This window comes from Petromyzon marinus, chromosome 66, assembly GCF_048934315.1.
Source record: "Petromyzon marinus isolate PM22_M1 ecotype Great Lakes invasive population chromosome 66, UKy_Petmar_22M1.pri1.0, whole genome shotgun sequence".
Taxonomy (NCBI): domain Eukaryota; kingdom Metazoa; phylum Chordata; class Hyperoartia; order Petromyzontiformes; family Petromyzontidae; genus Petromyzon; species Petromyzon marinus.
This window is the reverse complement of record NC_133732.1, coordinates 921977-948039: the sequence shown is the minus strand read 5'-3', so window position 1 is coordinate 948039 and position 26063 is coordinate 921977. Positions and strand designations below refer to the sequence as shown.

The following is a 26063-nucleotide window of genomic DNA, read 5'->3' as shown; positions in this document are numbered from 1 at the left end:
GGGCGTGACTTAGTTCACTGGGGGGGGCGTGGTCACCGAGTGTAGGCGTGGTTAGTTTGCGTCCGCCGAAGTCATCACGTCGACCGAGAGCCGGCGGGAGTGACGTCACCCCGTCTAGCGAGTGACGTTATCTCGTCGATCGTGCCTGACCCGGGGAGCGACGTCATCCCACCGTGCGCGCGTTTGCGAGAGTGACGTCATCGCGTATAGCTATGAGCGTCATCACGCCAATCGTGCGCGGGCAGGAGTGACGTCATAACGTCGATTGTGCGCGAGCAGAAGTGACGTCATGACGTCGATTGTGCGCGAGCAGGAGTGACGTCACCGCTGTCATTGAGGAGTCTCATTCAAACTTGTGTAAGGTGGTTTTATTTTTGTTTATAAACTTCAACATTCCGTTTTTTTAATCGCGCAGTTCTTCTTGAGTTGTAGTCACCGTGGGCAATGTTACTTTTGCTCGTTTGAGGTAATAAACGGTGGTTATCGCACCGACGTTTTAGCTGTGGTCCGAGATGACGACTCGTCTCGTAGGCCGAGGCTTTTTTCGTTTTTCCTGGCGGCGTCGCGGGACCGAGGGGACGAGGCGCGGCCAGGCGAGCATCGGTAGCGCGGGAGAGGTGAGAGAGCGTGTCTCCCTTCCCTCCTCCCGGGTCTCCTCCTCGTGTCTCCCTTCCCTCCTCCCGTGTCTCCTCCTCCAGTGTCTCCCTCCATCTCCCGTGTCTCCCTCCTACCCCCCTCGTGTCTCCTCCTCGTGTCTCCCTCCCCCCTCCCGTGTCTCCCTCCCCCCTCCCGTGTCTCCCTCCTCCTCCTCGTGTCTCCATCTCCCGTGTCTCCATCTCCCGTGTCTCCATCTCCCGTGTCTCCATCTCCCGTGTCTCCATCTCCCGTGTCTCTCTTCCCTCCTCCCGTGTCTCCCTCCATCTCCCGTGTCTCCATCTCCCGTGTCTCCATCTCCCGTGTCTCCCTTCCTCCTCCCGTGTCTCCCTCCTCCTCCTCGTGTCTCCCACTCCCGTGTCTCCATCTCCCGTGTCTCCATCTCCCGTGTCTCCATCTCCCGTGTCTCCCCCCTCCCGTGTCTCCCGCCTCTCGTCCCTCCCCCCTCTCGGGAATTTGCCTGTGCCGACGGATCTCCAAGGGGTGGCTGAGACCCGCCAAGTTTTGCTGTCATTGTGGCCCAGGTCGTTTTATGACGAGCAGCTCCACAACTCAGCGGGCCATGTCTGATCAATAAGATACATAACTAATGTTTAAAACAGCTTCTTGTTTATATATAAACAACACGCTTTAATGAAATGTACCCTCCTAGTGATGGCAGAACTCCACGACTCCAGGAAGTTGCCCTGAAACACAACATATACAAAAGATTGTTTAAAAATATATTTTTTATTTGTAATGATATAATATAGTATTGTCATCAGTGTGACATAAGTATGCCAAGTTTGGGGTCGATACCACATTGGCAAGTGGGTTAACATTGAGTTACAAGATTTGAGGGTACATCAACAACAACAGACAGTGAGTTAATTACAGAAAGCGTGTTAAATAGTTTTAGTTGTGATGAAGGAGATAAGGTCTCCCCACTGCCCTGTCTCCGTGTCTCACCACTGCCCTGTCTCCGTGTCTCCCCATTGCCCTGTCTCCGTGTCTCCCCACTGCCCTGTCTCCGTGTCTCCCCACTGCCCTGTCTCCGTGTCTCCCCACTGCCCTGTCTCCGTGTCTCCCCACTACCCTGTCTCCGTGTCTCCCCACTGCCCTGTCTCCGTGTCTCGCCACTGGGCTGTCTCCGTGTCTCCCCACTGCCCTGTCTCCGTGTCTCCCCACTGTTCTGTCTCCGTGTCTCCCCACTGCCCTGTCTCCGTGTCTCCCCACTGCCCTGTCTCCGTGTCTCCCCACTGCCCTGTCTCCGTGTCTCCCCATTGCCCTGTCTCCGTGTCTCCCCACTGCCCTGTCTCCGTGTCTCGCCCTGTGTAGACGTCTCCCCACTGCCCTGTCTCCGTGTCTCCCCACTGCCCTGTCTCCGTGTCTCCCCACTGCCCTGTCTCCGTGTCTCGCCACTGCCCTGTCTCCGTGTCTCCCCACCGCCCTGTCTCCGTGTCTCCCCACTGCCCTGTCTCCGTGTCTCCCCACCGCCCTCTCTCCGTGTCTCCCCACTGCCCTGTCTCCGTGTCTCCCCACCGCCCTGTCTCCGTGTCTCCCCACTGCCCTGTCTCCGTGTCTCCCCACCGCCCTGTCTCCGTGTCTCCCCACCACCCTGTCTCCGTGTCTCCCCACTGCCCTGTCTCCGTGTCTCCCCACTGCCCTGTCTCCGTGTCTCCCCACCGCCCTCTCTCCGTGTCTCCCCACTGCCCTGTCTCCGTGTCTCCCCACTGCCCTGTCTCCGTGTCTCCCCACTGCCCTGTCTCCGTGTCTCCCCACCGCCCTCTCTCCGTGTCTCCCCACTGCCCTGTCTCCGTGTCTCCCCACTGCCCTCTCTCCGTGTCTCCCCACTGCCCTGTCTCCGTGTCTCCCCACCGCCCTGTCTCCGTGTCTCGCCCCGCGTAGCGCCGGGTGATCCTCTCGGGCGTGCAGCCCAGCGGAGTGCCTCACCTGGGGAATGTGTTTGGAGCCATGGGGACATGGAGACAGCTGCTGAGACACGGGGACACACAGGGTGAGACACAGGGTGAGACACAGGGTGAGACACAGGGTGAGACACGGGGTGAGGCACGGGGTGAGACACGGGGTGAGACACGGGGTGAGACACGGGGTGAGACACGGGGACACACGGGGTGAGACACACGTGGTGAGACACACAGGGTGAGACACGGGGTGAGACACGGGGTGAGACACAGAGTGAGACACGGGGTGAGACACGGGGTGAGACAAAGGGTGAGACACGGGGTGAGACACGGGGTGAGCCAAAGGGTGAGACACGGGGTGAGACACGGGGACACACGGGGTGAGACACACAGGGTGATTCACGAGGTGAGACACGGGGACACACGGGGTGAAACACACGGGGTGAGACAACAGGGTGAGACACAGGGTGAGACACGGGGACACACGGGGTGAGACACACAGGGTGAGACACAGGCTGAGACACAGGGTGAGACACGGGGACACACTGGGTGAGACACACGGGGTGAGACACGTGGACACACATGGTGAGACACGGGGTGAGACACGGGGTGAGACACGGGGTGAGACACGGGGACACACAGGGTGAGACACGGGGACACACAGAGTGAGACACGGGGTGAGACACTGGGTGAGACACGGGGTGAGACACGGGGACACACGGGGTGAGACACACGGGGTGAGACACAGGGTGAGACACGGGGACACATGGGGTGAGACACAGGGTGAGACACGGACACATGGAGTGAGACACAGGGTGAGACACGGGGACACATGGGGTGAGACACGGGGTGAGACACGGAGACACACAGGGTGAGACACAGGGTGAGACACGGGGACACACGGGGTGAGACACACGGGATGAGACATGGGGACATGTGGGGTGGGACACACGGGGTGAGACACAGGGACACACGGGGACATACAGGGTGGGACAGGGGGATACACAGCATCTCTGTGTGAGTCTGTGGGTCTCTGTGTGAGTCTGTGGGTCTCTGTGTGATGAGTCTGTGGGTCTCTGTGTGATGAGTCTGTGGGTCTTTGTGTGAGTCTGTGGGTCTCTGTGTGAGTCTGTGGGTCTCTGTGTGAGTCTGTGGGTCTCTGTGTGAGTCTGTGGGTCTCTGTGTGAGTCTGTGGGTCTCTGTGTGATGAGTCTGTGGGTCTCTGTGTGAGTCTGTGGGACTGTGTGAGTCTGTGGGTCTCTGTGTGATGAGTCTGTGGGTCTCTGTGTGAGTCAGTGGGTCTCTGTGTGAGTCTGTGGGTCTCTGTGTGAGTCTGTGGGTCTCTGTGTGAGTCTGTGGGTCTCTGTGTGAGTCTGGGTTTTTTTGTGATGAGTCTGTGGGTTTCTGTGTGAGTCTGTGGGTTTCTGCGTGAGTCTGTGGGTCTCTGTGTGAGTCTGTGGGTCTCTATGTGAGTCTGTGGGTCTCTGTGTGAGTATGTGGGTCTCTGTGTGAGTCTGTGGGTCTCTGTGTGAGTCTGTGGGTCTCTGTGTGAGTCTGTGGGTCTCTGTGTGAGTCTGTGGGTCTCTGTGTGAGTCTGTGGGTCTCTGTGTGAGTCTGTGGGTCTCTGTGTGAGTCTGTGGGTCTCTGTGTGATGAGTCTGTGGGTCTCTGTGTGATGAGTCTGTGGGTCTCTGTGTGATGAGTCTGTGGGTCTCTGTGTGATGAGTCTGTGGGTCTCTGTGTGAGTCTGTGGGTCTCTGCGTGCGTCTGTGGGTCTCACTGAGGCAATGCCTATCACTGTCTCCCCGTGTCTCCCCGTGTCTATCTCTGTGTCTTTCTCTCCCCATGTCTCCGTGTCCCCGTGTGTCCCCGTGTGTCCCCGTGTGTCTCCGTGTCCCCGTGTGTCCCCGTGTGTCCCCGTGTGTCTCCGTGTGTCTCTGTGTCCCCGTGTGTCCCCGTGTGTCTCCGTGTGTCTCCGTGTGTCCCCACGTGTGTCCCCCGTGTGTCCCCGTGTGTCTCCGTGTGTCTCTGTGTCCCCGTGTGTCCCCGTGTGTCTCCGTGTGTCTCCGTGTGTCTCCGTGTCTCCGTGTCCCACGTCTGTCCCCGTGTGTCCCCGTGTCCCCCGTGTGTCTCCCCGTGTGTCCCCACGTGTGTCCCCCGTGTGTCCCCGTGTGTCTCCGTGTCCCCACGTGTGTCTCCGTGTCCCCCGTGTGTCTCCGTGTCCCCCCGTGTGTCCCCGTGTGTCTCCCCGTGTGTCTCTGTGTCTCCGTGTCCCCCGTGTGTCCCCGTGTCCCCCGTGTCTCCGTGTGTCCCCGTGTGTCTCCGTGTGTCCCCACGTGTGTCCCCGTGTGTCTCTGTGTCCCCGTGCGTCTCCGTGTCCCCGTGTGTCCCCGTGTGTCCCCGTGTGTCTCCGTGTGTCTCTGTGTGTCCCCACGTGTGTCTCTGTGTGTCTCTGTGTGTCCCCGTGTGTCCCCGTGTCCCCGTGTGTCCCCGTGTGTCCCCGTGTGTCTCTGTGTGTCTCTGTGTCCCCACGTGTGTCTCTGTGTGTCTCTGTGTCTCTGTGTCTCCGTGTGTCTCTGTGTGTCTCTGTGTCCCCACGTGTGTCTCCACGTGTGTCTCCGTGTGTCTCCGTGTGTCTCTGTGTGTCTCTGTGTCCCAGGCTCGCTGTCGATGTTCTGTGTGGCTGACCTGCACGCGCTCACCGTGACCCCTGACCCCGGCTTGCTGCGGCGTCGCTGCCGCATCACGGCGGCCGCCCTCGTGGCCTGTGGGGTGGACCCAGCCCGGAGCGCCCTCTTCCTGCAGTCTCAGGTTAACACCTGGTTAACACCTGGTTAACACGTTACCTAGACAGTCACCCAGCCCGGAGTGCCCTCTTCCTGCAGTCTCAGGTTAACACGTTAACACATTAACACCACGTTAACACGTTAACACCTGGTTAACACCTGGTTAACGCCTGGTTAACACCTGGTTAACACGTTACCACCTGGTTAACACCTGGTTAACACGTTAACACCTGGTTAACACGTTAACACGTTAACACCTGGTTAACACCTGGTGGCCTGTGGGGTGGACCCAGCCCGGAGCGCCCTCTTCCTGCAGTCTCAGGTTAACACATTAACACATTAACACCACGTTAACACGTTAACACCTGGTTAACACCTGGTTAACACCTGGTTAACACGTTAACACGTTACCACATTAACACCTGGTTAACACGTTAACACGTTAACACCTGGTTACCACGTTAACACCTGGTTAACACCTGGTGACCTGTGGGGTGGACCCAGCCCGGAGCGCCCTCTTCCTGCAGTCTCAGGTTAACACCTGGTTAACACCTGGTTAACACCTGGTTAACACATTAACACCTGGTTAACACCTAGTTACCACGTTAACACCTGGTTAACATGTTAACACGTTAACATGTTAACACCTGTTTAACACCTGTTTAACACCTGGTTAACACGTTAACACGTTACCACCTGGTTAACACGTTAACACCTGGTTAACACGTTAACACGTTACCACGTTACCACGTTAACACATTAACACCTGGTTAACACGTTAACACCTGGTTAACACGTTAACACGTTACCTAGACAGTCACCCCGCCCGGAGCGCCCTCTTCCTGCAGTCTCAGGTTAACACCTGGTTAACACCTGGTTAACACATTAACACCTGGTTAACACCTAGTTACCACGTTAACACCTGGTTAACATGTTAACACGTTAACACCTGTTTAACACCTGGTTAACACGTTAACACGTTACCACCTGGTTAACACGTTAACACCTGGTTAACGCGTTAACACGTTAACACGTTAACACATTAACACCTGGTTAACACGTTAACACCTGGTTAACACGTTAACACGTTACCTAGACAGTCACCCCGCCCGGAGCGCCCTCTTCCTGCAGTCTCAGGTTAACACCTGGTTAACACCTGGTTAACACATTAACACCTGGTTAACACCTAGTTACCACGTTAACACCTGGTTAACATGTTAACACGTTAACACGTTAACACCTGTTTAACACCTGGTTAACACGTTAACACGTTACCACCTGGTTAACACGTTAACACCTGGTTAACACCTGGTTAACACGTTAACACGTTAACACCTGGTTAACACGTTAACACCTGGTTAACACCTGGTTAACACATTAACACCTGGTTAACACCTGGTTAACACGTTAACACCTGGTTATCACCTTACCTGTGGGGTGGACCCAGCCTGGAGCGCCCTCTTCCTGCAGTCTCAGGTTAACACCTGGTTAACACGTTAACACATGGTTAAAACCTGGTTACCACGTTAACACGTTACCACGTTAACACCTGGTTATCACCTTACCACCTGGTTACCACCTGGTTACCAGTTACCAGGTTAACACCTTACCACCTGGTTACCAGTTACCAGGTTACCACGTTACCACCTGGTTACCACGTTACCTGGTTACCACGTTACCACGTTACCACGTTACCTGGTAACCAGGTAACCAGGTAACGTGATAACCTTGTTACCCGGTTACCAGGTTACCATGTTACCTGGTTACCTAGACAGTCACCCAGTTACCAAGTTACCTGGTTACCCAGTTACCTGGCTACCTGGTTACCACGTTACCACGTTACCCAGTTACCACGTTACCAGGTTACCACGTTACCTGGTTACCACGTTACCACGTTACCTGGTTACCACGTTACCACGTTACCTGGTTACCACGTTACCTGGTTACCACGTTACCTAGACAGCCACCCAGTTACCACGTTACCACGTTACCAGGTTACCAGGTTACCCGGTTACCCAGTTACCTGGTTACCAGGTTACCACGTTACCAGGTTACCTAGACAGTCACCCAGTTACCTGGTTACCCAGTTACCTGGTTACCACATTCCCAGGTTACCACGTTACCTGGTTACCAGGTTACCCAGTTACTCAGCCAGTCACCCAGTGACCCAGGTTACCACGTTACCTGGTTACCCAGTTACCTAGACAGTCACCCAGTTACCTGGTTACCACGTTACCTGGTTCCCAGTTACTCAGCCAGTCACCCAGTGACCCAGTTACCTGGTTACCAGGTTACCTGGTTACCCAGTTACCAGGTTACCCGGTTACCTGGTTACCCAGTTACCAGGTTACCTGGTTACCATGTTACCTGGTTACCTGGTTACAGGTTACCTGGTTACCAGGTTACCATGTTACCTGGTTACCAGGTTACCTGGTTACCATGTTGCCAGGTTACCTAGTTACTAGGTTACCCAGTTACCACGTTACCAGGTTACCCAGTCACCTGGTTACCAGGTTACCAGGTTACCCAGTCACCTGGTTACCAGGTTGCCCAGTTACCAGGTTACCAGGTTACCCAGTCACCTGGTTACCAGGTTACCCAGTTACCAGGTTACCCAGTTACCTGGTTACCAGGTTACTCAGCCATTCAGCCAGTCACCCAGTGACCCAGTTACCGCGTTACCAGGTTACCACGTTACCAGGTTACCACGTTACCAGGTTACCACGTTACCCGGTTACCCGGTTACCTGGTTACCAGGTTACCCAGTTACCTGGTTACCTGGTTATCCAGTTACCTGGTTACCTAGACAGTCACCCAGTTACTCAGCCACTCAGCCAGTTACCCAGTGACCCAGTTACCTGGTGACCAGGTTACCTGGTTACCAGGTTACCAGGTTACCCAGTTATCTGGTTACCACGTTACCTGGTTACCCAGTTACCTGGTTACCCAGTTACCTGGCTACCAGGTTACCCGGTTACCAGGTTACCCAGTTACCAGGTTACCACGTTGCCTGGTTACCAGGTTACCCAGACAGTCACCCAGTGACCCAGTTACTCAGCCAGTCACCCAGTGACCCAGCCAGTCACCCAGTGACCCAGTTACTCAGACAGTGACCCAGTCACCCAGTGACCCAGTCACCCAGTGACCCAATCACCCAGTTACCCAGTGACCCAGTTACCCAGTGACCCAGTAACCCAGTTACCCAGTGACCTAGTCAGCCAGTGACCCAGTTACCCAGACAGTCACCCAGTTACCCAGTGACCCAGTCACCCAGTTACTCAGTGACCCAGTTACCCAGACAGTCATCCAGTCACCCAGTGACCCAGTTACTCAGCCACTCAGCCAGTCACCCAGTGACCCAGTCACCCAGTGACCCAGTTACTCAGTCACTAAGTGACCCAGTTACTTAGACAGTCACCCAGTGACCCAGTTACTCAGCCAGTCACCCAGTGACCCAGTTACTCAGCCAGTCACCCAGTGACCCAGTTACTCAGTCACCCAGTGACGCAGTTACTCAGTCACACCAGTGACCCAGTTACTCAGTCACCCAGTGACCCAGTTACTCAGTCACCCAGTGACCCAGTTACTCAGCCAGTCACCCAGTGACCCAGTTACTCAGCCAGTCACCCAGTGACCCAGTTACTCAGTCAGTCACCCAGTGACCCAGTTACTCAGCCAGTCACCCAGTGACCCAGTTACTCAGTCACCCAGTGACCCAGTTACTCAGCCAGTCACCCAGTGACCCAGTTACTCAGTCACCCAGTGACCCAGTTACTCAGCCAGTCACCCAGTGACCCAGTTACTCAGTCACCCAGTGACCCAGTTACTCAGCCAGTCACCCAGTGACCCAGTTACTCAGTCACCCAGTGACCCAGTTACTCAGTCACCCAGTGACCCAGTTACTCAGTCAGTCACCCAGTGACCCAGTTACTCAGTCACCCAGTGACCCAGTTACTCAGTCACCCAGTGACCCAGTTACTCAGCCAGTCACCCAGTGACCCAGTTACTCAGTCACCCAGTGACCCAGTTACTCAGTCACCCAGTGACCCAGTTACTCAGCCAGTCACCCAGTGACCCAGTTACTCAGCCAGTCACCCAGTGACCCAGTTACTCAGTCAGTCACCCAGTGACCCAGTTACTCAGTCACCCAGTGACCCAGTTACTCAGTCAGTCACCCAGTGACCCAGTTACTCAGTCACCCAGTGACCCAGTTACTCAGTCACCCAGTGACCCAGTTACTCAGTCAGTCACCCAGTGACCCAGTTACTCAGCCAGTCACCCAGTGACCCAGTGACCCAGTTACTCAGTCACCCAGTGACCCAGTTACTCAGTCACCCAGTGACCCAGTTACTCAGTCACCCAGTGACCCAGTTACTCAGTCACCCAGTGACCCAGTTATTCAGTCACCCAGTGACCCAGTTACTCAGTCACCCAGTGACCCAGTTACTCAGCCAGTCACCCAGTGGCCCAGTTACTCAGTCACCCAGTGACCCAGTTACTCAGTCAGTCACCCAGTGACCCAGTTACTCAGTCAGTCACCCAGTGACCCAGTTACTCAGTCAGTCACCCAGTGACCCAGTTAGTCAGTCACCCAGTGACCCAGTTACTCAGTCAGTCACCCAGTGACCCAGTTACTCAGCCAGTCACCCAGTGACCCAGTTACTCAGTCACCCAGTGACCCAGTTACTCAGCCAGTCACCCAGTGACCCAGTTATTCAGTCACCCAGTGACCCAGTTACTCAGTCACCCAGTGACCCAGTTACTCAGCCAGTCACCCAGTGACCCAGTTACTCAGTCACCCAGTGACCCAGTTACTCAGCCAGTCACCCAGTGACCCAGTTATTCAGTCACCCAGTGACCCAGTTACTCAGTCAGTCACCCAGTGACCCAGTTACTCAGCCAGTCACCCAGTGGCCCAGTTACTCAGTCACCCAGTGACCCAGTTACTCAGCCAGTCACCCAGTGACCCAGTTACTCAGCCAGTCACCCAGTGACCCAGTTACTCAGCCAGATAACGCAACCAGGATCTGTAGTTAAACTGCAGGAGGAGGAATCTGATGAGCTGTAAAGCTCTTTGTCGCAATGGAAGAAGGCTCTTCACAAATAGAACAACAACAATAATTATTATTATTCAGCTCGTTAGTGACCAATCGTGCCCAGAGAGGGAGTTTTGGATTGAACCCCTCCCTCCCCCTTTCTCTCCCCGTCTCCCTCACTCCCCGTGTCTCCCTGTCTCCGTGTCCCCCTCCCCGTGTCTCCCTCCCCCTTTCTCTCCCCATCTCCCTCACTCTCCGTGTCTCCCTGTCCCCGTGTCCCCGTGTCTCCGTGTCTCCGTGTCCCCGTGTCTACCTCCCCGTGTCTCCCTCCCCCTTTCTCTCCCCATCTCCCTCACTCCTCGTGTCTCCCTGTCCCCGTGTCCCCGTGTCTCCGTGTCTCCGTGTCTCCGTGTCCCCGTGTCTCTGTCTCCGTGTCTCCGTGTCTCTAGGTCCCAGAGCACACCGAGTTGTCTTGGATCCTCGGCTGCCTCACAACCACAGCCAGACTCAGCCACCTGCACCAATGGAAGGTGACTCATCATCAGGGTGACTCATCCTCAGGGTGACTCATCCTCAGGGTGACTCATCAGGGTGACTCTTCAGGGTGACTCATCCTCAGGGTGACTCATCCTCAGGGTGGCTCTTCAGGGTGACTCCTCAGGGTGACTCATCCTCAGGGTGACTCATCCTCAGGGTGACTCATCCTCAGGGTGACTCATCCTCAGGGTGACTCTTCAGGGTGACTCATCAGGATGACTCATCAGGGTGACTCCTCAGGGTGACTCCTCAGGGTGACTCATCAGGGTGACTCATCAGGGTGACTCATCCTCGGGGTGACTCCTCGGGGTGACTCCTCGGGGTGACTCCTCGGGGTGACTCCTCGGGGTGACTCGTCAGGGTGACTCATCAGGGTGACTCACCAGGGTGACTCCTCGGGGTGACTCGTCAGGGTGACTCCTCCTCAGGGTGACTCCTCATCAGGGTGACTCATCAGGGTGACTCATCAGGGTGACTCGGGGTGACGAGATGTTAACTACCTCTCACGGTGTACAGGAGGTCGTGGGTTGAATCCCGACCCCAACGCTTGCTGCTGTTTATTTAGAATGTCTGTCAGTTCGATCTCACCACCGTGAGATGTTAACTACCTCGCCTGTACACCAGGCGAGGTAGTTAACATCTCACCACCGTGTTGTTAACTACCTTGCCTGTACACCAGGCGAGGTAGTTAACATCTACCACCGTGAGATGTTAACTACCACACCTGTACACCAGGTGAGGTAGTTAACATCTCACCACCGTGTGATGTTAACTACCTCGCCTGTACACCAGGCGAGGTAGTTAACATCTCACCACGGTGTGATGTTAACTAGCTCGCCTGTACACCAGGCGAGGTAGTTAACATCTCACCACGGTGTGATGTTAACTACCTCGCCTGTACACCAGGCGAGGTAGTTAACATCTCACCACCGTGAGATGTTAACTACCTCGCCTGTACACCAGGCGTGTGTTGTAGTGGAAAGGTCGTGAGAATTGTATTGTTTTATATTTTTATTATTTTATTGTTTCCCTTCTACGTGATTTTACCGAAAGATCTCAAGAATATGAATCCCTGCAGTCACGAAAGCTTGAAATCGAAATTTGAGATAAGACGGCTAGACACCTCCCATGGTAAGAATGCTTGCGGAGGCATTGACAAAATAGTTTAGTTTTATATTCTTGGTTCTTTCGGTAAAGTCACCACGTAGAAGGGAAACAATAAAATAATAAAAATATAATTTTTTATTGTTAATAAAAATATAAAACAATACATTTTTTTATATTATTTTATTGTTTCCCTTCTACGTGGTGACTTTACCGAAAGAGCAATTTTATTGTTTCATAATTTTATTATTTTATTGTTTCCCTTCTACGTGGTGGTGACTTTACCGAAAGAACCAAGAATATGAATCCCTGCAGTCACGAAAGCTTTAAATCTTAGTTTAGTTTTAGTTCCACGTTGGTTTTGCCCCTCCTGGTGCCGCTGTGTGACCCGGTTGTTGTTGTTGTCGTTGCCGTTGCCGGGACTACTTTCAGGAGAAGAGTCGGGGCCTGGCGGACCTTGGGAGCCTGGGCCTCCTCACCTACCCGGTGCTGCAGGCGGCCGACATTCTACTATACAGGCAAGGAGACCCAGGAGGAGGAGGAGGAGGAGAAATCCGATTAGCTATGAAGCTCTTTGCTGCAGATGTCCATTTAAGGGGCACGGAGTCAGCACGTAACAACGCCAAAACAAACAATTTCGATTTAAAGCTTTCGTGACTGCAGTGATTCATCTTCTTGGTTCTTTAGGTTAAAGTCACACTAACATCGCGCTAATCTCCCAGTTACACGCTAATGTCTGACTTTAACACCCTGCTAATCTATCACATTAACACGGCTACTTCAATGGTAAATTCTTCTGTCGATATGTAAACTCTGACTTTAACGTAGCTACTTCCGTGACCAGTTACATGCTAAATCCTCACACTAACATCGCTCTAATCTCCCAGTTACACGCTAATTTCTGACTTTAACTCCCTGCTAATCTATCACATTAACACGGCTACTTCAATGGTAAATTCTTCTATCGATATGTAAACTCTGACTTTAACGTAGCTACTTCTGTGACCAGTTACATGCTAATCCCTCACACTAACATCGCGCTAATCTCCCAGTTACACGCTAATTTCTGACTTTAACACCCTGCTAATCTATCACATTAACACGGCTACTTCAATGGTAAATTCTTCTGTCGATATGTAAACTCTTGACTTTAACGTAGCTACTTCCGTGACCAGTTACATGCCAATCCCTCACACTAACATCGCGCTAATCTCCCAGTTACACGCTAATGTCTGACTTTAACACCCTGCTAATCTATCACATTAACACGGCTACTTCAATGGTAAATTCTTCTGTTGATATGTAAACTCTGACTTTAACGTAGCTACTTCCGTGACCAGTTACATGCTAAATCCTCACACTAACATCGCGCTAATCTCCCAGTTACACGCTAATGTCTGACTTTAACTCCCTGCTAATCTATCACATTAACACGGCTACTTCAATGGTAAATTCTTCTGTCGATATGTAAACTCTGACTTTAACGTGGCTACTTCCGTGACCAGTTACATGCTAAATCCTCACACTAACATCGTGCTAATCTCCCAGTTATACGCTAATTTCTGACTTTAACACCCTGCTAATCTATCACATTAACACAGCTACTTCAATGCTAAATTCTCCTGTTGATATGTAAACTCTGACTTTAACATAGCTACTTCTGTGACCAGTTACATGCTAATCCCTCACACTAACATCGTGCTAATCTCCCAGTTACATGCCAATGTCTGACTTTAACACCCTGCTAATCTAACACATTAACACGGCTACTTCAATGCTAAATTACTCTGCTGATATGTAAACTCCTTGGTCAAGGCGCTCTGCTCCTCCCACCCAGCTTAAGAGACGCTGCCAAGCTTAGCAGTGTTCATTGAAGCGCTGTCGTCCCGACAGTTCTGTTCCTTCACCTGAAGAAGGCTGCTTGAGTTGTGGCCGAAACGTCGTGATGATTTTATTATGTTTTAGTTGTATTATTTTATTATTTCGCTTCCACTTGACTTTACCGAAAGAACTAAGAACATCACACAGAGACCCACAGACTCACCACACAGAGACCCACAGACTCATCACACAGAGACTCACAGACTCACAACACACAGAGACACACAGACTCACCACACAGAGACCCACAGACTCATCACACAGAGACCCACAGACTCACCACACAGAGACCCACAGACTCACCACACAGAGACCCACAGACTCATCACACAGCGACCCACAGACTCATCACACAGAGACCCACAGACTCATCACACAGAGACCCACAGACTCATCACACAGAGACCCACAGACTCATCACACAGAGACCCATAGACTCATCACACAGAGACCCACAGACTCACCACACAGAGACCCACAGACTCACGACAGAGACCCACAGACTCACCACACAGAGACCCACAGACTCACCACACAGAGACCCATAGACTCACCACACAGAGACCCATAGACTCACCACACAGAGACCCATAGACTCACCACACAGAGACCCATAGACTCATCACACAGAGACTCACGACACAGAGACCCATAGACTCACGACACAAAGACCCATAGACTCACGACACAGAGACCCATAGACTCACCACACAGAGACCCATAGACTCATCACACAGAGACCCACAGACTCACCACACAGAGACCCACAGACTCACCACACAGAGACCCACAGACTCACGACAGAGAGCCACAGACTCACCACACAGAGACCCACAGACTCACCACACAGAGACCCATAGACTCACCACACAGAGACCCATAGACTCACCACACAGAGACCCACAGACTCATCACATAGAGACCCACAGACTCATCACACAGAGACCCACAGACTCACCACAGAGAGCCACAGACTCACCACACAGAGACCCACAGACTCACCACACAGAGACCCATAGACTCACCACACAGAGACCCATAGACTCACCACACAGAGACCCACAGACTCATCACATAGAGACCCACGGACTCATCACACAGAGACCCACAGACTCACCACAGAGACCCACAGACTCACCACACAGAGACCCACAGACTCACGACAGAGAGCCCCGTAGAGACTGTGTGTCACCGCTGTTCTCCCCGCCTCTCCCCCACAGGGCCACGCACGTCCCTGTGGGTGAGGACCAAGCCCAGCACCTTGAGTTGACGCTCGATCTGGCCCGGGCGTTCAACCACCGCTACGGAAACTACTTCCCTCTCCCCCAAGCAGTGCTCAGTGAGACATGCTGGGACACGGGAACACGGAGACAAGGGGACACGGGACACGGGAACACGGAGACAAGGGGATATGGAGAAACAGGGACACAGACACACGGGAAACACGGAGACATGAGGACACAGGCACATGGGGGGGCACGTGAAGATATTGGTACACCGGGATGCGGGGACATGGACAAACGGGAGACACGGATAAACGGGAGACATGCAGATACAGGGATAGAGATATGGGTACACGGAGATACGGAGATACAGGGAAACGGAGATATGGGGACTTGGAGACACGAGAGAGACATGGGGATACAGGGACAGAGGGACATCAGTTAGCCGCCCATTGTATCTGTACCAGATGGATATGCCTCTGGTGGAGCCATGGATAGTTTCTTTAACTAAGGGGTAAAAATGTCTGTTTAATGGTACAGCGGTCAGAGGACATCCCTGGCTACGCAGCTTCACCTGACCCTGCACACCATCATGAAGGTTCTCAGTATTGTGAGCAGAGGGTCAGGGACCCTGAAAGCACGAAGAATGACCCAGAGCCCAGGCCTACTGATGATATCATAGGCCTTGACCAGGTCAATAAAGCAGAGATGTAGGTCCCGTTCGAATTCCCTACACCTCTGCTGTAGCAGACGGACGGAGGATATGGCATCTGTGCAGGACCGCCCCGGTCTAAAACAACATTGGGGCGATGCAAGTTTCTCCTGAGCGAGTTGCTTGTTGAATAACCCTTGCCAGGACCTTGCCAAGCCTCACACTGAGGAGGGAGATGCCCCGGTAGTTGTGACAATCGGTCACAACCAGCGAAGCTTATTTTCGATCACCAGCCCAGTTAGCTTTCGCACAGCCTTACACCGCTGGCGAAAATATGCCGTTCAAATGATTTGGAGCGAGACCTCCCCTGCCAAACCGGAGCTGGTCATAAGCACACTGCCCAGATATGTGACACCACTTCAGGGCTCCGCAAGTTATTCATCAGCATCCCTGGCAAGGTGACGTTGAATCATTTGTGCCAGAACCTTTCCTGGTAACACTTGAGCAGGGAAATTATGCCCCTGTAGTTGTTACAATCAGTCGTGGGGGGTCTCCCTTAAAGAGTGGGACCACGCGGGCATCCTTACAATCCTGCGGAACCTGTCCTGTGGTCCAGACAGTTGTGTTGTTGATGTCATGTAGGGCGGTATGCACACAGACGCCACCCTCCGTTAGCAGTTCGCTTGTGAGATCGTCTCTACCTGGCGCTGTTCCTGTTCCTTCGACTCAACGGATGGCACCATCAGCCAGCCATTCACGCAGGGGGTGACTTCCTCTTCCAATATTTGAGGCACCACAGCCCCAGCAGGGTCATCCCCACCTTGCCTCACGATCTTATCTGGGCTGAGGGATCTCTTCCCTCCCCCAAGAGCACACACAAATGGTCAGCAAACCCGCAGACATCAATTTTTTTTGCCCAGCCATGGAACACAGACGGGGTGACCGCATCGCGCGCTAGAACGCCCTCCCTTCAGATGTCCGGAAGCCACTGGAGCGAAGCACTTTGAAATCTAAGTAGGTGTTTTACTACAGCCACTCTTGGCGTCTTCCTGGTTCTTTCGGTAAAGTCACGTAGGAGGGAAGTAATAATAAAATGATAAAATAATAAAACATAATCAAATAAACTTCTCGCGGTGTCTCGGCCACAACACAAGCGGCGTCTGTTAAGCTGGGTGTCTGGTTTCGCTGTCCGTCCCTCGCACCTGCGATTAGAACAGTTGGCTACGTACGGTGAGGAAGAAGTTCAGCAACAGCATGAACGTATTCTTGGTCAATGAAGACTCAAAGCTTTCGTGACTGCGCGAATTACTCAGTGTTTTTATTTTATTTTTCCCGGTAAACTCACGTGTGTAAGGAATACCACGAAGTTATATTAAAACAGATCAATCAATGACGTTGTCTAAATTTCGATTTAAAGCTTTCGTGACTGCAAGGATTCACCTTCTTTGGTTCTTTCGGTAAAGTCACCACCACGTAGAATGAGAATAAAATAATAAATTGATAAAATAAAATAACACAATAAAATTCTCACTCCAGCGCTGTCCTACCAGACAGTCTCGTCCCCTTCACCTGATGAAGGCCGCTTGTGTTGTGGCCGAAACGTCGTGGGAATATTATTGCGTTATTTTATTTTAATCGATTTATTATTTTATTCTCATTCCACGTGGTGGTGACTTTACCGAAAGAACCAAAGAACACGTCGTCTAACTGTGTGCCGTTGGCCCCACTGGTTTGTGCATCACGTTAATGTTTTTCCTTAGGCTTGTTGAATTCCCGTCCCTCATCTTCTCTCGCTGTATTCACCACCGTGCAAGTCTCAACGCTCTCTGCGTGTTGCGTTGATGTCGCCCCGTGTGGCCCCCTCGCTGTTCGTTTTTTTTACGCCTGGTGAAGATCGCTTGCGTTGCGGTCGAAACGCCGTTAGTTGATTTGTTTTAATGTTAACTTCGTGCTATTCCTTCATACGTGACTTTACCGGGGAAAAAAAACCAAAACATTGGACATATTCTTGGTTCTCTCGCCTCTACGGGGAGGGCTTCACCTGAGGACGGCCGCTTGCGTTGTGGCCGAAACGTCGTCCCTTCTACGCGGTGGTGGCTTTTTACCGAAAGAACCAAGAATATGAACCCCTGCAGTCGTGAAAGCTCTAGATCGAAACCTCGAACATACTGAGCTGTTACTGGGAATCATAGATCGGATCACCGTCCCTTCCCCTGAGGATGGCGACCGGCGAGGTGCTGCAAGTTAAAATTTATTTTCCATGGCATTAGAGAGTGATTTGTGATGACGGGCAACTGAGGCAGATTCCATCCCCTCGGCCACCACTCAAACCTCCGAGCGAAGGCTGCGGCAAGCCGCCTCATTCTCTCGTGTGGGAAGCTGTAGACGTCAGGAGTTGGCCTGTCGCTTTCTGTCAGCCAGCTGTTGAACAATCTCTTGTCAGCCAGGGGTCTCTGGAGAGATGTGTACTGTGCACCCACAGCTGCATGAGCCACAGTCCTGAACCTCACCCATTTCCCCTCTGCATGAGGAGGGGGCGATGCCAACCATATTGTCAAGTAATGATGAATTTAATCTCGATTTGAAGTTTTCGTGACTGCAGGGATCCATTCTCTTTGGTTGTCAACCACCACCACCACCATCACCACAGTCACCACCACAGTCACCACCACCACCATCACCACCACAGTCACCACAGCGTTACCGATAGGCAACCACCATCACCACCACCACCACCACAGTCACCACAGCGTTACCGACAGACCACCACCATCATCACCACCACAGTCACCATCACCACCACCACCACGGTCACCACAGCGTTACCAACAGGCAACCACCATCACCACCACCACAGTCACCACAGCGTTATCGACAGACCACCACCATCACCACCACCACAGTCACCACCACGGTCACCACAGCGTTACCGATAGGCAACCACCGTCACCACCACCACCACCACCACAGTCACCACAGCGTTACCAACAGGCAATCACCATCACCACCACAGTCACCACAGCGTTACCAACAGGCAATCACCATCACCACCACAGTCACCACAGCGTTACCGACAGGCACCATCGTGGTGGGGGTTGATTTTCCCAGACTACTCCCACAGACACATAAACACAGACACATACACACATACACACACATACACACATACACACACATACACACATACATACACACAGACACATACACACACATACACACATACACACACATACACACATACACACACACACACATACACACACATACACACAGACACATACACATACACACAGACACATACACACATACACACACACATACACACAGACACATACACACAGACACATACACACATACACACATACATACACACATACACACACATACACATACATACACACACATACACACAGACACACACATACACACAGACACACACACATACACACATACACACACATACACACAGACACACACACATACACACACAGACACACACACATACACACATACACACACACACATACACACACACACATACACACACACATATACACACATACACACACACACATACACACACACATACATACACACACACATACATACACACACATACACACACACACATACACACACACATACACACACATACACACACATACACATACACACACACATACACACACACATACACACACACATACACACACACATACACACACATACACACACACAGACACACACATACACACACACATACACACACACATACACACACACATACACACACACACATACACACATACACACACATACACACACATACACACACACACATACACACACACACATACACACACACATACACACATACACACACATACATCTACAAAGATCCCCAATGTAGCCTTAACAAAGCAAGTGTTGTTAGCGAGCACCTGTGAAGGCCGGCACGGCACACGAGGGGGTGGGTGGCCAGCACCACGCCCGACCGCCTTTGTCTCCCTAGTGGCGATGTTTACTACACACCGTACCAGGTCCTCATTTGAGGCTGAGTCGACCTAGGGGAGGCCCGGGACCGGTTCAGACAATCGTCACCGGTGTTGGTGGCCGTGAGCGGGAATCGAACTCGGATGGCCGGGGTCGTAGCGTAGCGTAGCGCTAACCGCTGCACCACCACTCCCCTCTCTCCCATCCACTCTCCTCTCTCCCATCCACTCCCATCCACTCCCATCCACTCCCATCCACTCCCATCCACTCCCCTCTCTCCCATCAACTCCCATCCACTCCCCTCTCTCCCATCCACTCCCCTCTCTCCCATCCACTCCCATCCACTCCCCTCTCTCCCATCCACTCCCATCCACTCTCCTCTCTCCCATCCACTCCCCTCTCTCCCATCCACTCTCCTCTCTCCCATCCACTCCCCTCTCTCCCATCCACTCTCCTCTCTCCCCTCTCTCCCATCCACTCTCCTCTCTCCCATCCACTCTCCCATCCACTCCCATCCACTCCCCTCTCTCCCATCCACTCCCCTCTCTCCCATCCACTCCCCTCTCTCACATCCACTCACATCCACTCCCATCCACTCCCCTCTCTCCCATCCACTCCCATCCACTCTCCCATCCACTCCCCTCTCTCCCATCCACTCTCCCATCCACTCTCCCATCCACTCCCCTCTCTCCCATCCACTCCCTTCTCTCCCATCCACTCTCCTCTCTCCCATCCGCTCTCCTCTCTCCGTCTCCTCTTCAGGCGACTTCCCTCGGATCCGTTCCCTGCAGGACCCCTCGTCCAAAATGAGCAAATCCCAGCTCCCAACTTCCTCCTCCTCGTCCTCCTCGTCCTCCTCGTCGCCCCCCGCCGGACGGCCCGGACGCCGCTCCTCCCTGGGCTCCGTGCTGATCTCCGACTCGGACGCGGCCGTGCGCCTCAAACTCCGCCGTGCCGTCACCGACTCCCTGCCGGGCGTCTCGTACGAGCCGGCGGCGCGGCCCGGCGTCTCCAACCTCCTGGCGCTGCACGCGGCCGCCCTGGGCCTGCGACACCCCGGCCTGGTGCCGTGCGGCGGCGGCGGCGGCGGCTCCACGCCGCGGGGGTACAAGGAGGAGCTCGCCGAGGACCTCCTCCGCCTCGTGGTGAGGCCGCTCCGCTCGCGCTTCCTCCGCCTCATGGCCGGAGAGAGCGTGCCCTCGCTGGACGGAGGTGAGCGGGCGGGCGGGCGGGCGGGTGGGGAATTCCAACAGGGGGTGGGTGGGTGGGTGAGTGGGTGAGTGGTTGAGTGGGTGAGTGGGTGGGTGAGTGAGCGAGTGGATGGGTGAGTGAGTGAGTGGGTGAGTGGGTGAGTGAGTGGGTGAGTGGGTGAGTGAGTGAGTGGGTGGGTGAGTGAGCGAGTGGATGGGTGAGTGAGTGAGTGAGTGGGTGAGTGAGTGAGTGAGCGGGTGGGTGAGTGAGTGGGTGGGTGGGTGGGTGAGTGGGTGGGTGAGTGAGCGAGTGGGTGGGTGAGTGGATGAGTGGGTGGGTGAGCGAGTGAGTGGGTGACTGAGTGGGTGGGTGGGTGAGTGGGTGGGTAAGAGGATGGGTGGTTGAATGAGCGAGTGAGTGAGTGAGTCAATTCGTGAATGGGTGAGTGGTTGGCCGAGTGGCTGAGTGGCTGAGTTTGAGTGGGCGTGCAAGTGGCCAGGTGAGCGAGTGAGTGGATTTGCTGGTGGTCACGTGGGTGGGTGGGTGGGCACGTGGGTGGGTGGGCGGGTGAGCGGACAGGAGAGTGAGTCAACGGGCATGCCGAGAGTGCCGCATTATGAACCCGTGGAGCATTACCCACGCGGTGAAGTATGGTCGGTTAGAGGTGGGCAGGGGGAAGACTTTAAGAACTCGCCCCTTCTGCCGTGGCCACAGATCTTGTACTACACCACGGCAGTTCACCGTGCCTGCGTGTCACTCCGCAATCACGCTGGCTAGGAGATGTTATCTCCCTCGCCTCGTGTACAGGAGGTCCCTGCGTTTGATCCCGACCCCTGACGATGCCTGGTCACGCGGATTTTTCTCCGGGTCCACCGGGTTTTCCCCTCCACATTTAGACTCAACATGCCCACGTGTCTTGGGTATTCTTTGCTGCTGCTGCTGCTGCTAGATGTTTGCATGTGACAAGCCGCTTCCTTGAGCTATCATCTATGATGGCCAGGCCCCCCCCCCCGGCTTCTGGAAACGAGCTACACAACCCCCAGGGAAGCCTTTACCTGTGGTGAAAAAAATTAAAAAGTTTCGTTTGAGTTTCGACCACGCACACAAGAGGAATAACCCTCCCGTTCCACTTTGGACGTTCGTTGTTGGGACGTTCCTCAAGGTGGAGGAAGCGGTGGCGGTGGCTTGACCTGGACCTCCCCCGGAGACTACGGCGGCAAGGAGTTTGGGTCGTGTGAGGAGGAGGAGGAGGAGGGGGACGAGGAGGAGGAGGGGATGGGTGAGGAGGAGCGTGGAGACGTGGGAGGAGACCTCTCTCGGTGGGGGTTTCTGGGACGCGTCCTGGAGGAGGGTCGGGAGCGAGCGTCCCGCGTGGCCGCCCACAACCTCCGGGAGGTGAAGCTCCTCGTGGGGTTGGCGCCGTGACCCAGTCCACGGCGCCTCCCCACAGCGGCACTTCGCCTCCGTCCTTCACGAGGCACGGACGGATGCTGAATACCGCTGGGGTCCCACTCATGCACTGACCCCGCCCACTCACACACCCAGTCGCCCAATCACACACATGCTCACCCACCCACCCACTCACCCACCTACTCACCCACCCACCCACCTACTCACCCACCCACCCACCTACTCACCCACCCACCCACCTACTCACCCACCCACCCACCTACTCACCCACTCACCTACTCACCCACCCACTCACCCACTCACCCACCCACCTACTCACCCACCCACCTACTCACCCACCCACCTACTCACCCACCCACCCACCTACTCACCCACCCACCCACCTACTCACCCACCCACCCAACTACTCACCCACCCACCTACTCACCCACCCACCTACTCACCCACCCACCCACCTACTCACCCTCCCACTCATCCACTCACCCACCCCCTCACTCACTCATCCACCCACTCACCCACTCATTCACTCACCCACTCACCCACCCACTCACCCACTCATCCACCCACGCACCCACTCACGCACCCACTCACGCACCCACTCACGCACTCACCCACCCACCCACCCAACAACAACAACCGCCATTCACCACTAAGTGGCGGTGACGTCACCACGACGCTTGTGCCAGGCCATGTGCACCCTGAGGCCACGTGAAGTGTCGAACGCCCGCTGGCAGGAGGTCACGGGGCAGACCCAGGTGCCACGGGTCGACTGACCGAGATGACTGGCTGATGCACCACCTGTGCCCCCTACTGTGGCAACCTGCTGTGCTTTAGCCACCCGGCACTCCGCTCGTTGTTGTGAGCGTCGCTCCTCCGCCCTCCGTTGTTGTTGGAGGGCGACTGCCTCCAACTGCCCAGTAGCGTCCTTCACGAGCCTCCTCCACAGAGGCCGATCTTGACACCGCTGGTACCAGTTATCGGCAAGTCCACTCAGCTCCACGTCCTCCTGTACCACATCACTCCATCTCTTCTCTAGCCCGTGCCGCGCCCGCTTAGCCCCCTCAATCCGGCCGAACAAAAGCTGTTCAGGCATTCGGTGGCTGGGCATGCGGGCTACATGACCCAGCCATCGCAGCCTTCCCTGCCGGAGGAGCTCACTGATGGGACCTTGCCCAGATCTTTCAAGGAGTTGTGATCTCCTCACACAATCCAGTCTGGTTAAACCCAGGATGGATCGTAGGCAGGCCAGCCTAAATGTTTCTAACCGGCGAAGATGTTCCATTAGGGGGGTCCACGTTTCGCAAGCGTAGAGAAGGGAGGGAATGACCGTGGCCGAGAAGACCTGAAGCTTAGTGCGGAGCGATAGACCAGGTAGCTTCCACACAGCGTTACGCAACCGATGAAAAGATATTGCCGCTCGACTGATTCGGAGTGAGACCTCTGCTGTTAAACTGGAGCCAGTCATAAGCACACTGCCCAGGTATGGCAAACTCTCCACTCTCTCCACAACTGCCCCATCACCGATTGGGAGTTGTGGGGGTGGAGTGTCCGATGGTACAAAATACCCAGGCAGGTGCTTAGTTTTGGTGGGGCTGATGGTAAGGCCCCACCTCTTAGTGGCATGCTCCAGTCTCAGCAGCAGCGGCTCCAACTCCTCCTCTGAATGAGCAGCTATTACCAAATCATCAGCATACATAACGTGGTTGAGCAATTGGGAGCCATCCCTTGACCGCACCCGGGCATCGATCCGCCTCCCATTATATCTGTACCATATGGAGATTCCCCCGGTACAGCTATTGAAGGCTTCACGAACTACGTGGTCAAAATAGATGTTAAATAATGTGGGAGCCAGAGGACATCCCTGTCGCACCCCAAGGTGTACAGGGAATGGCTCTGACTCCCGGCCACGTATTTTTACCCGGGCCCGCTCACCATCATGAAGGTCCTTAATGATCGTGAGCAGAGGGTCAGGTACTCCAAAAGCACGAAGAACAACCCAGAGCCCAGGCCTACTGATGGTATCATAGGCCTTGACCAGGTCAATAAAGCAGAGATGTAGGTCTTGTTGGAATTCCCTACACCTCTGCTGTAGCAGACGGACAGAAAATATGGCATCTGTGCAGGACCGCCCTTTCCTGAAACCGCATTGGGGCTCCTCAAGCCTCTCAGCGTGCCTGGCAAGGCGATGTTGAATAATCCTTGCCAGGACCTTTCCCGGCACACTGAGGAGTGAGATGCCCCTGTAGTTGTTACAGTCTGTGCGGTCCCCCTTCTTAAAGAGGGGGACCACCAGGGCACGAGTTAAACTCACCCACCCACACACCCACTCACACACCCACCCACTCACCCACCCACTCACTCACTCACCCACACACCCACTCACCCACTCACCCACTCACCCACCCACCCACTCACCCATCCACCCATCCACACACCACCCATCCACACATCACCCACCCACACGACCACTTGCACCGCGAGTCGACGTGCTTGCGTGTGGCTCCGGTAACGGCACCGCCGCATGCGAGACATTGGCCAGGCCATATCCACGGTTGTCATCGCGTCTTGCCGTGCATCGTCTATCCCTGCCGGCCAGGGCCGGATTTTGACATTGCTGGGGCCCCCCCAAGCCGTGTGAGACTTCAGAGGCCCCCATGGAGGAACGCCTGGACAGGCGGTGGTCTCCGGTTTACGACGACGGACGATCCACGCTGATGATGGTCATTCGCCGCGTTGCCTCCAAACACGTTCACGGAGCTCGTCTGGTTTTTCCCGACGCGGCTTGGGGCTTTAGAGTGGTTTGGTTTTGTGTGGATGATGTTTACCTATTAAAGCCCTGGTAATCTCACGGTCTACGAAGGGAACAATAGGGGTGGCGATCTACGACGTGTTGATCTACGGCCACGGTGGGGTTTCCAGGTAACGTGTTGTGACGTCGTAATAACCGCGCCATGCCTTAATGTTGTCGTCATATCGGAAATAAATTAACCGTTCGATGGAGTATCTATGGCTACCCCAGTCAGCGATTGTGACGGTGTCTTGGGCTGAGAGAATTCCCCTCCTCCCCCCCTGCAAACCTGCAGACCCAGTTCCTGGAAGTGGGAGATGGGATCACCGTTCCAGCCCTTCAGGATGCTGATAGGCGTGGCGGTGCAAGTAACTTTTTTTTTAAATTGAATTAAAGAGCGGATTTGCGATCGCAGGCTACTGAGGCAGATCCCATCCCTCCTCAGCAACCCGCACTCATCCTCGCAGCGCCGCATGCCTCTGAAAACCTCCGAGCGAACGATGCGCTAAGCCTCCTCATTCTCCTATTCTGTGGACGGGAGTGGGCCTGTCGTTGTCTGTCAACCAGCTGGAACGCCACCAACCTCCTTCAGCCAGGGCCTCCGAGGTCTGGGAGCCAATTGTTGCCATTGCAGCTGAATGTAGCCTGCAGTCCTGAACATCATCCACTACGCCATCAATACCACGGGTATCATCACAACCATCTGCTGCATGAGCCAGTCCTGAACCTCATCCATTACACCATCATTACCACGGGTATCGTCACCACCATCTTCTGCATGAACTAGTCCTGAACCTCATCCACTACACCATCATTACCACGGGTATCATCACCACCATCTGCTGCATGAGCTTGCAGTCCTGAACCTCATCCATCACCACCATCTGCTGCATGAGCTTGCAGTT

At 54.2% G+C, this 26063-nt stretch overlaps 1 protein-coding gene across 4 annotated transcripts; it reads left to right on the top strand.

Moving 5' to 3' along the window:
• Positions 1–244: 244 nt before the first annotated feature.
• WARS2 (tryptophanyl tRNA synthetase 2, mitochondrial) lies at positions 245–25373 on the top strand. 4 transcript variants are annotated; one of them, XM_032978311.2, is made up of 8 exons: positions 245–617; positions 2542–2650; positions 5217–5368; positions 10829–10909; positions 12453–12538; positions 15122–15240; positions 20532–20981; positions 22123–25373. In XM_032978311.2, the coding sequence occupies exons 1-8, from the start codon at positions 513–515 to the stop codon at positions 22383–22385; spliced, it is 1365 nt and encodes a 454-aa protein (XP_032834202.2). In that variant the 5' UTR covers positions 245–512; the 3' UTR covers positions 22386–25373. The 4 variants fall into 4 exon arrangements, with proteins under 4 accessions (XP_032834202.2, XP_032834201.2, XP_075910485.1 ...); XM_032978310.2 differs by having other exon boundaries at positions 2542–2662; XM_076054370.1 differs by lacking the exon at positions 2542–2650 and having other exon boundaries at positions 548–617.
• The last annotated feature ends 690 nt before the right edge of the window (positions 25374–26063 follow it).

Bases quoted from the DNA above. Each gene is read 5' to 3' on its own strand.
- WARS2 (XM_032978310.2), top strand. From the start codon at position 513: ATGACGACTCGTCTCGTAGGCCGAGGCTTTTTTCGTTTTTCCTGGCGG. The intron at 618-2,541 runs GTGAGAGAGCGT...CGCCCCGCGTAG, and splicing joins GCATCGGTAGCGCGGGAGAG to CGCCGGGTGATCCTCTCGGG. The intron at 2,663-5,216 runs GTGAGACACAGG...TCTGTGTCCCAG, and splicing joins CACACAGGGTGAGACACAGG to GCTCGCTGTCGATGTTCTGT.